This window comes from Eutrigla gurnardus (genome assembly GCF_963514095.1).
Source record: "Eutrigla gurnardus genome assembly, chromosome: 4".
Classification (NCBI taxonomy): Eukaryota; Metazoa; Chordata; class Actinopteri; order Perciformes; family Triglidae; genus Eutrigla; species Eutrigla gurnardus.
In genome coordinates, this window is record NC_139918.1 from 24,081,901 (window position 1) to 24,098,873 (window position 16,973).

Here is a 16,973-nt window from a genome sequence, read left to right on the forward strand (position 1 = left end):
CATTATAACCTGTGAGAACAAGAGGCTGAGCGGGCCAGACTGGCACAGCCTCCCCTCTTATCTAACTGAGGTTACAAGAGCCAGTTTGAGTCAGCGCCAGTTCAGGCAGATGAGGAGCGAACAAGCGTGAGCTCGGTGCATTTGCAGATGCCTGGAAATTTGCTGACTGTTGTGGTTTGGAATGGCATTTTCACTCCAGTCTGTAATCTAAAGAGTTTGCCGAACCATGTTAGGAAAGATGAACACATCAGATACAGTATGTAACATATAAGGCACCTGGAGGATTCCAGTTGCATGTTAAATTGACCTGTCTGTCTCAACATGTAAAACATCCGTGTCCCAAACCCACAGAGCAGATGTGCGGTGAATTATATAAAATGTAGTACATGTGTGAAAAGGCCAGTGTGTAGCATTTCAGGGGATAGGGAAGTTAGGGTTACGGTATTTTTCATCTTTGTTTACTTTATTTCCTGAATTGGGTTTTTTTTTTATTTCATTGGCGTGGCTGCTGCCAACCTAATAAGCAAGAAGTAAAAATTTTGAAAATCGTGTTAAGGTTTGGGTTGGCGGTTGGGGTTGGGGTTTAGGATTTGAGTTGTTGTTAGGGTTAGGGTTAGGAGGAAAAGGGCGCACCTGCTGCTGCCGGAGATGTGGATAAATGAAAAGGAAAATATTTTAAGAAAACAATTTATGACATATAGCAAAAATAAACAAATAAAACAAAAAAACAATAAATAAATAAACGTCTATTTGGGGTGGTGGGTTCTTACCTTTGGGATGGCTGGTGGGTTGATTCGGTGTGGCCAGGTTGGTGAGGGTTTGATGATAGTCCTTGAAGGCTGGAGTTTTTCCTTTTGTTATTTCAGGTCCCAGTGGTGTGGATATAGATGTTTTAAATCCAGTGGGCCTGGTGGGGATACTCAAAAGAAGAGCTCCCAGTGTGTTTTTGGCAGATAGTCCACAGTCTTCAGTGTTTTTTTTTAGAAGAAAGTGGAAAAGAAAAATGCTCCCAGCAGATAAAAAATGCCCTAAGGCTAACCCTAACCCCCTTGCGGACATAATTTATACAACAACCCAATGTATCATTTAAAGGTCTTTCTACAATGAATGTAGACATCTTTGTTTCAAGTGCCTCGGACCTTCCGTTCTTGAGTTAGCGGCATGGGAAATCTCGAGACTCAACCCGTACGAATGGTAGTATTCACCTGTATAACCCTAATGGTGCTAACCCTGATGCTAGCACTGATGCTAATGCTAATGCTGATCGACTCCAAATGGTCTGAAACGTACTCCTATACACTTTCTGTGGAGTAACATTTGCCATCAACACTTTTCCCAAATCCCATTCACTTAAATGGGGATTTTAAGTCGGCCATAACTTTTCATGGGAATGTCGTAGACTCCATTCTGGTACCGATGGAAAGCGCGTGACCACAAATGGGGGGGTAGCCAAAGTCCCCGGTCCCTACCCAATTGGGAAATACGATCACTGAGGATCACCGATCACCGAGGTGATCGTGAATAACTCCGGAACCGTTAGTTGTAGAGACTTGGAACCACCTTCCGTCTGCCATAATTCAACCCTTCTGAACACGCAGGACTTGTCCGCGAGTCTCTACTTATGGTTCCCGAGATACAGACTTTGCGTTTTAGGGGATTCTGGAACTTCCAGATCTCACAAACCGTAATTCGTAGCAACTTGGGGGTGGCACCGGACTCAGCGCCCCCGAAAATAGGGGGGTAGCCAAAGTTTCAAGCGTCCCCAGCCCCTACACAACTGGGAAATACCATCACTGAGGATCACCGAGGATCACCGGTCGGTGATCGTGGTTATTACCCCCTTACCCTAACCCTAACCCTAACCATAAATGCGCCATTCTTCCAAACACTGACGAACTGTATTTTGTTAACTTTTGTTTATTGATCTTCACATAAATGTTAATGGTATGTAAATCACAAGACAGTATAAACTGAGGTTTAACATCACTATTAAAGGAGGTAAAATACGTGTTCTTCTAAAGAACTGTAGCAATGTGGACACCTGAAATATACTGACAACGTAGATTGCATATTGCATTTGATAATGGCTTCCCTGTAATCATACACTTGGAAATAGCTCATAAGAAACTGTCTTCTCTTGGCTCAGTTTCTTGCAAAGACATGACTTATAAAGCTATACATTAATATTTGCAATATTGGGAATATTATTTTTGTCATCTAACAATACTTTGATTAAAATATTTGAGAGAAACATGCTGGATGTACATTGGTTTCTTTGTCAATGATCAGATGCCACATTCTTTTGGCAAAAACAAAGCAACACTCATAACTGACTTGGGTCATCACCACATGTGCCAAAAAATGTGAATCGTGATATTCTAGAAACTTACTCTACAGCAATGACATGTTGAAAAGACCAACAAACTCAACAGTTTCATGTTACACTCAAAGACATTAAAATAGATCACAGCACTAAAGATTCTTGTTGATTCCACAGCAGAGCAAAAGAATCAGTACAACACACTCAGCAAAGACATTATAGTTTCTGTTTTTTCTTCAGAAACAATAGATTTTTCTTTGAAAAGAGTGCAATGTTCATACATTATACATCATTTTTTTCTTTCAACAACAAAATAACATCTCAGTTCCAGAGAAGGGTAGACCATACTATCACATCATGCTTAGTCATATTCACTAATGCTGGAAACAGTATTACTTTTTATGACCATGACTTAGTTTCAGTTGATGTTTGTGTTGTCCAGCAGACAGATGGCTGCAGCAGCTTCAAGACTTCTCAAACTTCTGCTTCCACCAACTGAAGAGATTTCTTACTTTCTTACAAACGCTGAGTAAAGTTGTCTGGGAAAAGTCCTTTGTGAGCAGCAGCGCCGAGTGTTAACCAATCACTTTCCTTGACCCCCGTGAGCCAGCCAGCATCCTGCAACAACAACAATCACAACTAGCTTGAATTACGGTTGAGATTCCTTCCATTAATCACCAGACCTCAATATAACAACTGTCTTTAAAGTGGAGCTGAAAGATGATCTCAAGAGTCTTCTGTAGGGTGAACTACTTGTTGTTCCAATAGTGTCCAATAGGATATCAGACCGGACATTAAAGAAATAGGCTCCATGGTTGATGGATGGATGTCATGATATTGGTTGGTTGGTACTTGCTGATTTTGATTTATTTTGTAATTTCTTCCACATATATTGGTAAATTGTTGAACAATATGACTGGTTTTTTCATTTGTCACAAGCTGTTTTTACCTGATCCTCCACTGAAGCAGTGGGAACCACCAAAACCACATCGCCTCTCTTCAGTTCCAGCTCATCCGAATTTGCAGCCTCAAAGTCATGCATGGTCTCCACCTGCAGGAAGAAAAACACCATCACCACCTGGGCTGACAACAGATCCTGCATGTTAACCATGTATTTAAAAAGAATCATTCAGTAAATGGAGGGTGTTTCCTAAACGTTAGCTGTTAGTATCTGGAGGAAGAGCAACCTTGTAGAGAAAGTCATCTGGGAGTCCCGACACTCCACCGGACGCAGTCATGTGTTTGATGGTCTGGTTTTCAGCTGGTACGCCATTGTCACTGACGGTGGTGGGAGAAATGATGTCAACATCACGGTCATCATCCCCTTCGTTACTGGAGGCAGGCTCAATCACCACAGAGGGGATTGGCATCTTTTCCTGCAGACATTATTAATAATCGTCATGTTCTCTCAGTTATAAGAATAAAGAAGCTGAATGAATAAAGCTGTTGCTGTTTACAAACCCGTACAAGCATTCACATTTGCTGATGACACTGTTGTACTCTCTCAAAGTTACTGATTCAAATCTAAAATGTACTAAAGAAACATATTGTAGTGTCTATTTAAAGTCCTGTAAAGTCCTTTTCAGATACCCAATTTTTGTTGATTATTTCTGAAATAATTTCATATTGTTTTAGCTTTACATTTGTCTGTTTTATCAATTAATTTTTTGTATTTATATGATTTCTTATACATGTTATTTTTTACTTTTCTGTTAAAACGCTGGACTTTAAGGAAAAACAAATGGGTAATATCAGAAGATGATTACTTTCAACTCTAAAATAGCTCATTCTAACACAAGGATCAATAACGTTGATGCTTTTTATTAATATGAAAGTGGAGTAATATTTACCGATGGAGCTGCTTCACCTGGAGATGCTGATTCGTCAGCATGAGGCATCTGTAAACAGAACAATTTCATTTGGAACAATAATACACTGATTTCACAGTATGTGTTGGCATCACACACTGCTGCACATTAATTACACTATCTCACACTCAAGAATATTTCTGAGTAAACAGTATAAACGAGTACACCCGTCCACCTTAAGTCAATTAAAATACCAGGACACCATTTTATCTGCTCAACCAGAAACATCTGGTGGAAATACTTGGATCTTCTACCAAGAGGCCTTTCAAACCTGTTTCAAACTGCATGGTTGATCTATGACAGTTACTGTGATTAGTTTTGTTGTTTCATTCAAATTTACATTATTATACTATTACTTGCTTCAAATGAAGTGTCCTGAGATAACTTCTGTTGGGATTATGTCTGAGCAAATACAATTAATTGAATGATGATGATGATGATGATTGATTTATTGTGATCAACACTTTCACTCACATCAGGCTTGTCTTCCTTCAGGCTGCCAGATATTTCTGCTGTATCTTCCTCAGCAGCAGAGGGAACTGCATGTTCCTCTAGCTCTCCTCCAGCTCCCCCCACCTGAGGTTCCTCTTCAGCTCCCCCCACCTGAGGTTCCTCTTCAGCTACCCCCATCTGAGGTTCCTCTTCAGCTCCCCCCACCTGAGGTTCCTCTTCTGCTCCCCCCACCTGAGGTTCCTCTTCAGCTACCCCCACCTGAGGTTCCTCTTCTGCTCCCCCCACCTGAGGTTCCTCTTCAGCTACCCCCACCTGAGGTTCCTCTTCTGCTCCCCCCACCTGAGGTTCCTCTCCAGCTCCACCTGCTGGAGGTTCCTCTTCAGCTCGTCCCACCTGAGGTCCCTGTCCAGCTCCCTCTGCTGGAGGTTCCTTTGCCTTGTCTTGTTCCTCTGTGAGCTCTGTCGGTGCAGCAGCTTCTGTATCTGAGGCTTCTGGAGCCTTTGTCGTTTCTGTGTGAACTTGATTCTTTGTAAAGAAAGATGGCAATCAACCTTAAAACCTTTGCTGCTGTCACTTTCCAGGAAATAGGGTTAGGGCAATAAATATCTCTATGAATAGATTTGATATTTATAAACAGAATGGACATTTCTTTTGATAACATACGCCAACTAGGATAAAATCATCAGATTATATTTTTGAGATTAAAATCACAATAGATAATCAATAGAGAGAGACAACAAGTTTGAATACATTTGGCACAAATGTGTATAACAATTAAAATGTGATTTACAACAAACAGATTAAAGCATGTGTGTTAATGTATTATTAAACTCACCATCTGATCAAAATCAGCAAAGAATGCCGGTGCAGTGGAATCCTTTAGAGAGCAGGTGTCGAAAATAGAGAAGGAGAGTCAGAATAGGTAATTACAAGATTATTAAGCATTCAGAGAAGAGAGACTATGTAGATACAGGAAGTACTGGGGATCAGGTTTCTGAGGGTCTGCTGATGGAAGCATGCGGTAAGGTCAAAATATTTGAATGCACCTAACATCTGCGGTGACCTCTGACCTGTGCAGTGAAGTCTGACCTGTACTGTGACCTCCGACCTGTACTGTGACCTCTGACCTGTGCTGTGACCTCCAACCTTTTACCTGTGCAGTGAAGTCTAAATTATGCTGTGACCTCTGACCTATGCTGTGACCTCTGACCTGTGCTCTGAACTTGTTCCGCATAGAGATTAAATATGTTCGTAGTTAAACTTTAAACAACATGTGACAGATTAGAATTTCTATAATTTATGAATGGTCTGAATGGTTAAAGGTTTAAGGTTAGTTTGAAAAATTACCTGTGAAATTCCATTAAATGCATTGGTCACCTGAATTAAATTGCAAAGACACACATTAGTATTCAGGTACAACAGGTCTAAAATGAGCTGTGAAGATGGATTCCATGTGAAAATCAAAGTATGGAATGAAGAAGCAGACAAAGCAAGCAAGAGGAGAGTTGGGAGGAGCTCAGGCTGGGATCCAGGTTTCAGGAAAACTACTTCAGTTTGATTCTCAATCTGTGGGAGGGTTTGGTCTACTCTATGCTAATCTACCACACTGAAGACAGGAGGAAGTCAAGTACCTCTTCCTTTTCTGCATCTAGCTCTTGGTACAACTTTCCCAATCTCCGGTTTGCAGCCTCATCTTCGGACATGTCTGAATTTTCTGGTTCTTTGTGAATTCTGGTAACGTTTAGGTCTTTAATTCCTCCTTCTGCTCCAGAGACAGCAGCAGATGAAGAAGAAGAGTCGAATCCACTGCTGTGACTAACATCCTGCCGGGATATGGTGTTGGAGGCCAGACACTCAGACCCTGACGAGGCTGCTGGAAAACTATTGGCAAAAGGGTGTGAATCCCACCCACCTCGTCCATCTCCACTGGAGGCAAATCCACCTTCTCCTGAGGTCTCAAATGGATCACATTCAAAACCACCCACTTTGTCACCAAACTGTGTTTCAGCAAAGGGATCTGAATCAAACGCACCTCCTACCTGTGTTTCAGCAAAGGCATGTGAATCAAACGCACCTCCTCCCTGTGTTTCAGGAAAGGGATCTGAATCAAACGCACCTCCTCCCTGTGTTTCAGCAAAGGGATCTGAATCAAACGCACCTCCTCCCTGTGTTTCAGCAAAGGGATCTGAATCAAAAGCACCTCCTCCTTGTGTTTCAGCAAAGGGATCTGAATCAAACGCACCTCCTCCCTGTGTTTCAGCAAAGGGATCTGAATCCAACGCACCTCCTCCCTGTATTTCAGCAAAGGGATCTGAATCAAACGCACCCCCTCCCTGTGTTTCAGCAAAGGGATCTGAATCAAACGCACCTCCTCCCTGTGTTTCAGCAAAGGGATCTGAATCAAACGCACCTTCTCCCTGTGTTTCAGCAAAGGGATCTGAATCAAACGCACCTCCTCCCTGTGTTTCAGCAAAGGGATCTGAATCAAATGCACCTTCTCCCTGTGTTTCAGCAAAGGGATCTGAATCAAACGCTCCTTCTCCCTGTGTTTCAGATGAGGGATGTAAATCAAATGCACTTCCTCCCTGTGTTTCAGCAAAGGGATCTGAATCAAACGCACCTCCTCCCTGTGTTTCAGCAAAGGGATCTGAATCAAACGCACCTCCTCCCTGTGTTTCAGCAAAGGGATCTGAATCAAACGCACCTTCTCCCTTTGTTTTACAGGTAAAAACGAGTTCGTCTCCTTCCACTTGAGTTTTAAAATGATCTCTGTAAACTGATGTGAGATCAGATTGTTGTCCTGCTGCATTGCTCTCTGCTAGAACTTGTACTGATTGAGACCAATCTGCTGCTCCACATCCTTGCTCTGAAACTGACGGAAGATCTTCACATAAAAGTTCGTCATCGGCACTCGCCCATCCTCCCCCTTGACCCCCATCCCCCCACTCCTCAGCGGTCTCATAGTCAGACCCAGATCCATCTGGAGACCTGGACCACCTGTCTCCTCTATCCTCTGTGCTGTCCTCAATCTCTTCACCATACTCATTGGTGAATTTAAGTCCTGGGGTGGATTTCCTGCGGTCTTCCTGCCAAGCATCTCCCTCTAAAACGGATTGCCTTGTCTCAACTACATCCCCTCTAACAGAGGGATGAATGTTGGGATCAGTATGAGAGTTCCAGCTGCTAACCTCATTTTCAGCTACTGTGGCTGCATCACTGTCCTGAGGAGGTGGATCTGTGTCTGCAGCTGGCTGCCAGCCATCTGCCTGGGGCAAGCCCTGAGCCCCACCCTGTGCTCCCTCTGGCCCTACAGCAGGGACCTCCACTCCAGAAGCAGGATCTCCATTTGCAGACAGTGAACCAAAGTCAGCAGACCAGTCGGCGACGAAGCCAGTGTCTGCAGTCTGCTAGGGAAAGGCAGGGAGTGTAGAGTTAATGTTTGACCCCCCTGCTCTAGAGCAGCAGTTCTGAGTCCAAGTGGAGAGCCAGTGCACGAAAATAGACAGTGTGTGTTTTTAAGACAATGACAGTTGACAGGAATTATTCATGAGTCTAGAGACTGTTTTCACAAAGACAGACGGATCATTTCTAACAAATGGTGATGATTCGGTTTTTAATTAACTCAGAGTTAATGAATGCCTTCATTGTGCATTCTGGCTTAATTACGTGGATGTTAGGTTAGGGTTACAGTGAATACGTGATTACACGGATGTTGTAGAACAAACACTCGACTACACAGATGTTTTTAGAACAAACACGTGACTACACCGATGTTCTAGAGCAAAAACGTGACTACGCCGATGTTCTAGAACAAACACGTGACTACACCGATGTTCTAGAGCAAAAACGTGACTACACTGATGTTCTAGAACAAACACGTGACTACACGGATGTTCTAGAACAAATACGTGACTACACTGATGTTCTAGAACAAAGACGTGACTACACTGATGTTCTAGAACAAAGACGTGACTACACTGATGTTCTAGAACAAACACGTGACTACACGGATGTTCTAGAACAAACACGTGACTACACTGATGTTCTAGAGCAAAAACGTGACTACACTGATGTTCTAGAACAAACACGTGACTACACTGATGTTTGAGAACAAACACGTGACTACACTGATGTTTGAGAACAAACACGTGACTACACGGATGTTCTAGAACAAACACGTGACTACACCGATGTTCTAGAGCAAAAATGTGGCTATACCGATGTTCTAGAGTGAATAAGTGAATACACTGATGTTCTAGAGCAAAAACGTGACTACACCGATGTTCTAGAGCAAACACGTGACTACACCGATGTTCTAGAACAAACACGTGACTACACCGATGTTCTATAGGAATGTAGAATGTGTATCTCCACAATGATAATCATGATTGTTGAGACAGTAAGTTGAAATTAATGATGAGGATAAACAGATGTTGTGTAACTGTTGGTACTTACAGACTGAGCTGTTTGCGCCTAAAAAACAGAAATGGGTAGAAGATGGTTTATATCTACAAAGACATCTACATTGATCTGTGTACTATATTGTAACATATTCATTTATATTTTTTTAAGAAAAGACTTGTAAAGTGACTTAAACAATTTTGTCTTCTAAATTTAGGGTCTGGTCATTATTGAGTACAATCATTTGGAGATTAGGGTATAAATGAAAAAGTGAGGTAAATGTTCCTGATTGTGAACAGTGTAAAAAAGTCATAACAGCATTCAATGAGACTTTACTTACCGACCACATATCCCAAGGCACAGCTGTCTGAAAAAGGCAGAACACACGTTGTTAATGTGGTTCACAATATAAATGCCTTTTTAACAGAAATAGCAACATTATCAAATGGGACGGACTTGGAATGATCAACTGGACTTTTAATTCTGATTATACGTCTTCTCTAACTCATGTCGGCCACATTATAAAATATATTACTTTCACTGGTTGAAAGTGAGTGAAATGTGAATGTTTCTCATTCTGCTGTCAGTTAATGAAGAGAACCTGTGGTATCGGTGAAACACTTTCATCTGGATGAAAAGCATCAAAGTCCAGGTCAAGAAGAGATTCTCCTGGTCTTTCATTGGGCTGTGGGCAACAACAAAAAAGCAAAGACTTCAGGTGTATACAACACACAGTGCATCTTTGTTTGAGCAATTGTTAATGGACCCAGCAGATCTGTGAGGACTCCACAGACCTGTGATGGTGAAGGTGCTGGTAAAAAATCGCCTCCAAACAGGTCGATGATCTGCTCCTCTGCCACCTCCTTGGTAGGTGTAGCCTTTGGTGGTGGCGGCACCGGCGGCCCCTTTTTAAACTGCCAAAAACAAGATGAACCCTTATTAAATCAGCTCAGAGTACATTTCATTAAGCAACCACTTTTCTGACACCAGGAGTTGCAACAGCGGTTCTCATCGCTATTCTATCTGGATACAACGAGGGTCCCCGGTGGCCAAAAAGAAAACAGCAATGTGATGTCCATTAATGATTAATGTGATCAGTGGCTTTCAATGGCTGCTGGTTGAAATGTTTATTCATGAGCTGTGATCTAATCTTTTTCCATTTCTTACTGATACCAGAAATTGAAATGCATGTAAGTGAGATCAATTAACACAGCATACCTGTCAGTGTACCTATCAGTGTAGGCCTACCTGTCAGCGTACCTGTCATGGTACCTGTCAGCTTACCTGTTAGTGTACCTGTTAGTGTACCTTTTAAACTACATTATTTTACAGGCATTCAGGATTTCAGGATTAGTTGAGCACTGAATGGACTTCTTTCACTTACTGAAAATGTGTGGATTGATGGAATTTGCTGGTTTGGTTTAAGTCTCTATTAAGTGATCTTTGTGTGTTTTTTATTTCTATTCTTGCTATTTTGTTTTTTAAGTCTCTGTTTTTTTACATGGTGAAACTTTTATCCTGGCACCTTTTCCAGGACCCCATGTAAAATAGATTTCAAATATCAATGGAATTATCCTATTTAACTAAAAATTACATAAATAATTTAATAAATCAATCAACATCAAGAGGGTTTACTTTTCGCATGTACACTGGTCCCTACAGACATTATACTGTAACACATGCAACACGCCTTTTCTCAGCAGGGTGGCAAATTTAGAGTCTCTCCATGTCAACGGGAGCTAAACATCATACTGGATATATACTGTATATACTGTAGTTATAGCATTACATCAACAATATTAACTAAAACACATTCGTTCATTTGACTTTGAACACATTTTCCAGCACATTTCTGTGAGTTGAAGCAGCGTTCTGTTGGGAGTTAAAGCTGCTCAGTTGAAATAGCCTCTGGTATTTATTTTGTTTAACATCTGATATATGATTGAAACCATATGCCTAAGGCTGCCTGTTCCGATGTAGGAGGATAAATGACGTTTATCCATTAGTGTGCTCAAAGGTCCATTATAATGTCAGCAGAAAATGGGGGATGGGGAAGGCAGTTTGCTGTGACACTGCAGCTTTGGAGTCAAGCTAAATTATTTAAAAAAATATTCATATTGGTTGATGACATGAAATATACACATAGTTATGTACACGAACATCAAATATATACCGTACATCACATAAACACACATACATCACATACATAAACGTACATATTTGTCCAAAAGCCTTTTGACAAACATGTTAATGCTATCGAAGGCCAACAGTCTCAGCACTCAACTCTACTATATATATATATATATATATATATATATATATATACATACAGTATATATATTGAAACATCTAGACTCAACACAGACAGTTAAACAGACAAACATTTCATATTCACTCACCAGTAAACAGACAAAAGTTTGCAGAAAGAAAAACAGTCACATAAAGTTACTGTGAAGTTCCAACAAACAGATTAACGTAACACAGTGTATGCTGGGACGGACGTAGATATGTTACTTATCAATCACTATTATCGATCAAGTGAAATTATCTATCAATCACTGTCATGTTCCTCTCTGGTGTCTCTTGTCCCTTCCCTGTTGTGTCTATGTAGTGGCCGTGGCTTCCCTATTCAGTCCTGATTACCTGGATACCTGCAAGCCGCCTGATTGTCTGCTTACCTGCCATCCATCAGCCAATCAGCCCAAACATTTATATAAACTACATATTTCATTTCTCTAGACCATCGACATTTATCATCTACCTGAGATCAGGGGTGGATCCAGAAAGGAGGTTTAGTTAGAACTCTGAGGTTGTTGACCCTGAGAAGAGGGAGACTCTGGGTTCTCTTCAAGTTTAGGTTAGTTACTACAGTAACCATGGAATCTGTGAACCAAAACTGCTGGCTGACAGCTTTTCTTCAACAAACCCTGAGTTCCTTTATCAGCAGCTCATTGATCAGCAGCTCATTGATCAGCAGCCTGACGTCTGAGAGAATGTTGATTACTGTGTAGAACGTTACTGTTTCTACTCACAATCATACACATCTGAACAATATTCTCTGGCCTCACATTTCATATCACCACATAATCTCCGTAATCTCTCTCTGGCTACTGTGTTCTGCTAAGAAATTACTGCTGTAATAATCCAGATGTCAAACATGTTTGAAAATGATCGGAGGGGCCCATATGGATCTGTAAACGCTGTACATTAGCAGATAATCTGGGCCAAACATCGGTGCCGACCAAGGTGTCCTCCAACTGTCGGGAGGCAGAATCGCCAGTGTGAGCCCAGCTTCAGAGTTTGTTAACCTGCTTTCTGGAATACACCACCGGGTATCTGGATGTAGTTAGGATTAGATCTACCAGCAGATCTGGATCCAGGTAGGTTACGACTAGAACTACCTGTGATGGAGATCTCTAAATATGTAGGGGATCTGGATCAAGTATGGATAACAGCTACCTATGATGAGGATCTGGATCCAGTTGGGATTATATCTACCTCTACGATGGAGAACTGAAATTATTTAGAACTACATATACCTGAGTGGGGGATTTGGGCCGTGGTGGTCCAGGCGACACAGGGCGAAGCATGTGATTGGAGCTGGCTTCTGGACTCTCTGGTGGACTGTCATCTTCTGGTGGTGATGGGGTTCTGGCAAGTCGTAGTGGTCCTGAATCACTGAGGGACGAGAGAACATGGTCACATGGAGTCTTCTGATTGGCTGGCTGTGCTGGTGTTATGTCAGGTGGTTTAATTAGACCAATATTTCTAACAGACTGAATTGTCAGGTTATTGAATAGTGGAAAACATTAATGTTTCATACATCACTACCAAAAACATTAACTGAAGACATGACAGATGTGACACTGATTAGTGAACTGAATGTAGCTCAACAGTGAAACAGTAAAACGAGTGTTATGTTCCTGACCTCGGTGCTCCTTGGATGGTGAACATTTTGTCAGAGTGTTGCTCAGCCAGTTTGGTCATCACCTCATACAGCTGCCTGCACACCTTCAGGGGAATAGAAACACTTTCAGCCGGGTTCACTTCTCTCCAGGTAACACCATAAGGGATCACATTTAACATCATCAGCTCCAATCTGTTAACGTAAAAACTAAGTGTGAAGTTCCCCACCAGAGAGATCTCGCGGTGAAATCTGGCCTCCAGATTGGTTACACTTTTATAGGTGCTGATGTAGAAACCAACACGGCTGCAGAAGACAAAGTGAAAGAGTTTCAGTTTGGGATTGGTGGATGAAAAGTCTGCGGTGAGGCTGAAGAAGGAGTGACATGACTTAGCTGACCTGAATACAAAAATGTGACAACTAATCATCTACTGCAACTCAAAGTCAATCTATTTGAAGGATAAAAGTTAGATGAAGTTAGAAAAGTTAGAGAAGTTGGATAAAAGTACAGCGGCCATCCAGAGTCAAAATCGTCCCATGGTATTTTACTGTTGCAGTAAATAAAACAGGCAGATGATCCAATATACATGAATCACATATATCAGCTTTGTTAACACATACACTGTAAGACCAGGTCCAATGTGTGACAATGTGTGTCATTCATGTGTCAATTACAGTAAAACATGTAATCAAACTCTATGATAATTTCCAGTCTAACGGGTGTGTATGAGATCTGACTCACCTTTCCCAGAGAGTCGGCAGTTCATCCTGCAGACCGACGTTCAATTCATCAAACACTTTCTGAGCTTTTTTCAACTCTTCATCTGCCTTCAAACAAGAAACAGTCAGTTTAAGAAACTGTACTCCATACAACACCTGGACAGGTGATACAAAATAAATGACACCTGCACAGGTAACACAACACATATGACACCTGGACAGGTGCCATAAAACATACGACACCTGGACAGGTGACATAAAACATACGACACCTTGACAGGTGACATAAAACATACGACACCTGGACAGGTGACATAAAACATACGACACCTTGACAGGTGACATAAAACATACGACACCTGGACAGGTGACATAAAACATACGACACCTGGACAGGTGACATAAAACATACGACACCTGGACAGGTGAAACAAAACATACGACACCTGGACAGGTGAAACAAAACATACGACACCTGGACAGGTGACATAAAACATACGACACCTGGACAGGTGACATAAAACATACGACACCTGGACAGGTGACATAAAACATACGACACCTGGACAGGTGACATAAAACATACGACACCTTGACAGGTGAAACAAAACATACGACACCTGGAAAGGTGACATAAAACATACGACACCTGGACAGGTGAAACAAAACATACGACACCTGGACAGGTGACATAAAACATACGACACCTGGACAGGTGAAACAAAACATACGACACCTGGACAGGTGACACAAAACATACGACACCTGGACAGGTGACACAAAACATACGACACCTGGACAGGTGACACAAAACATACGACACCTGGACAGGTGACACAAAACATACGACACCTGGACAGGTGAAACAAAACATACGACACCTGGACAGGTGACACAAAACATACGACACCTGGACAGGTGACATAAAACATACAACACCTTGACAGGTGACACAAAACATACGAAACCTGGACAGGTGACAACACCTTGACGCTGAAGTTGCCATCACAGACCTGTAGACTCACCTTCATCACCTTGCGGTCATTCTTGATCCCTGAAATCTGCAGCGTTTCGACATGATGGCGAGCGCTGTCGTAGTCGATGAGTTTACGGCTTCTTTTGGCCACACGGGTCTGAAATATTTTTTAGATGATGAATGAATTTCTACATCAACACTGTAAAAGACTTCACCATGAGAAACTGTTACTTTGAGGTCTGGAAACTGTTGCAGGTACTCGTCCAGGTTCAGCAGCGTGGAGTCCACCAGCTTATTATGAAAGTCTTCCCACATTGCATCACAGTCCTGAAGAAAACACGCAACAATTCATATTGTCATAGTGACACACCAAAACTTGTGAGTCACCTGTGTGACACCTGTCCTCTGAAGACATTATTCTGACCTTCCCAATGACCATCACGTCCTCCTTTCCGTGCCAGTCTGGCTCGTAGACCTCGTGTAGAGACTGGGTCAGGTTGATGGAGGCCTGCTGCATCCCTGAAGGACAGAACTGTCTTCAGCTGATGGACTCGCTCTTTCCATTTGGTTTCATAGCTGATGTTTGATATAGGCGGATGTGTTTATATGAGATAATAAAGACTCACCTTTAATGGCCGACATGTAGGCCTTCATCTCCCTCTGCAACCGAGAGCCTTCAGACTGACATAGGATACACAAAATAAATACTTTTAATACTCATATTAGTCATAATAACTGTGCTGTTGGTCACAGAAGTTCACTGAAGGAAAACCTAAACCTAAACATCAGACTCAACAAATCCAACAACAACAATGCATTCACACACTTGTGTCTTTGTACACACAGTTTGACATCTCTCACCTCCTGCCTCCTGAAGTTCACGACCACTTGTTCAAACTGCTCATCTTTGGTCTCATCTGCTTTTCCCAGTTTCTGCAGCACCTGAGAAATCATAAAAGTATTAATTTTTATAACTGCTGACAAGAAATACAAACACTTTAAAAATGTTTCATTTTTTACAGTTAATCAGATATCTATTTTGATTCTCAGCGTCCATCATACAGCAAGACGTCCTCAGACCAGGATTCTGGTCAGGACATCATGCACCAAGACTTCCTCAGACCAGGATTCTGGTCAGGACATCATGCACCAAGACGTCCTCAGACCAGGACTCTGGTCAGGACATCATAAAGCAAGACGTCCTCAGACCAGGATTCTGGTCAGGACATCATACAGCAAGATGTCCTCAGACCAGGACTCTGGTCAGGAGATATTACAGCAAGACGTCCTCAGACCAGGACTCTGGTCAGGACGTCACATGCGTAGACGTCCTCAGCCTAGGACTGTTATCCCACTCATCATGGTGAAAAATTCCACTGAGAAGTTAAGTAATTTGATTGTCACTTTAGTACATTAAATATATATATATATACCGGTATACACTGTATGTAGGCCTACATATAGTTCTATTACATTATAAACAGGACCAATATGTTCAATGTACATGCTATTGGGAGTGAATGAATTGATTGTTGATCAGCTGTCAGAAGATTCTCTGATAAATAACGTGCAGGTAGCTGATCCTGCGTCAGAAATGACGTCATCACGACGCAGCCAGGGCATCCCCGCCTCCCCTTCTGCCGACCTTGGAGCAGGAAAACACCTCCTCACCGTCATGTATTCACAAATACCACATACAAGCGTAACATGTGACGTCATAACGACGCGTTACAATCGACGTTAATCCACCGCCGGTCAGCTTCACGCAACCGTTTTTAAGTGCTGATTCGAACGAATCCTCGTGACGTCACTCTTCTCTTTCAGTGCGGATCAATATGTTATCAAAAGGCGACACTTATTGAACTGATTGTTATAACGGACTGAATTAATATGACGAAGCTCCAGAGGCCTGCAGACAGATACAACCACATCCGGTCCTCCATCTGTCGGCAGGTCACCTCCTGCTGCGTCGCTCCATCATCAGCGCCATCACCACTTCTTCCTCCTCCTCCTCGTCCTCAACAACACCATCACCATCATCAGCAGCAGCTTCTCTTACCTTCTCCTGTGCGCGGTTCAGCCGTTTCTGCACGTTTTTAGCGAAGATTCCCGTTTTAATTTCCGCCATGATGACTGCAAAGAGAGAGCGAGAGAGGCGGATTAACGGCGAGAGAGACGAGCTGACGGGAGGGGGAGGGACGTGTGTGTGTGTGTGTGTGTGTGTGGTGGGGGGGGGGGGGGGGGGGGGGGGGGGGGGGGCTTAGAGCGGATTGGATGCTTCAATCAACCTCCTACTTTCTATTAATGTAATTGTTTATTTAAAGAAAAGCC

General features: G+C 42.3%; 1 protein-coding gene across 9 annotated transcripts; it reads right to left on the minus strand.

Moving 5' to 3' along the window:
• Positions 1-1,911: 1,911 nt before the first annotated feature.
• Positions 1,912-16,849, minus strand: amph (amphiphysin). Of its 9 annotated transcripts, none has more exons than XM_084006849.1 (23): positions 16,702-16,849; positions 15,504-15,584; positions 15,269-15,323; positions 15,067-15,161; positions 14,874-14,969; positions 14,692-14,799; positions 13,689-13,774; positions 13,177-13,252; positions 12,971-13,053; positions 12,582-12,720; positions 9,837-9,956; positions 9,644-9,727; positions 9,383-9,409; positions 9,097-9,114; positions 7,262-8,048; positions 6,273-7,177; positions 5,989-6,018; positions 5,477-5,518; positions 4,663-5,166; positions 4,171-4,218; positions 3,508-3,696; positions 3,270-3,371; positions 1,912-2,938 (listed from the first exon to the last, which is right to left on the minus strand). In XM_084006849.1, exons 1-23 carry the CDS (start codon positions 16,768-16,770, stop codon positions 2,837-2,839), a joined length of 3,846 nt encoding a protein of 1,281 aa, XP_083862975.1. In that variant the 5' UTR covers positions 16,771-16,849; the 3' UTR covers positions 1,912-2,836. The 9 variants fall into 9 exon arrangements, with proteins under 9 accessions (XP_083862975.1, XP_083862976.1, XP_083862973.1 ...); XM_084006850.1 differs by having other exon boundaries at positions 4,663-4,791; positions 4,981-5,166; positions 6,273-8,048; XM_084006847.1 differs by having other exon boundaries at positions 6,273-8,048; positions 9,837-9,947.
• Positions 16,850-16,973: the final 124 nt, after the last annotated feature.

Coding starts and splice junctions, on each gene's coding strand:
- amph (XM_084006845.1), bottom strand. CDS start 16,770: ATGGCGGAAATTAAAACGGGAATCTTCGCTAAAAACGTGCAGAAACGG. Junction 3,372..3,507: donor CAGATGACTTTCTCTACAAG/GTTGCTCTTCCT, acceptor TTCTTCCTGCAG/GTGGAGACCATGCATGACTT. Junction 2,939..3,269: donor CTGCTTCAGTGGAGGATCAG/GTAAAAACAGCT, acceptor TTGTTGTTGCAG/GATGCTGGCTGGCTCACGGG.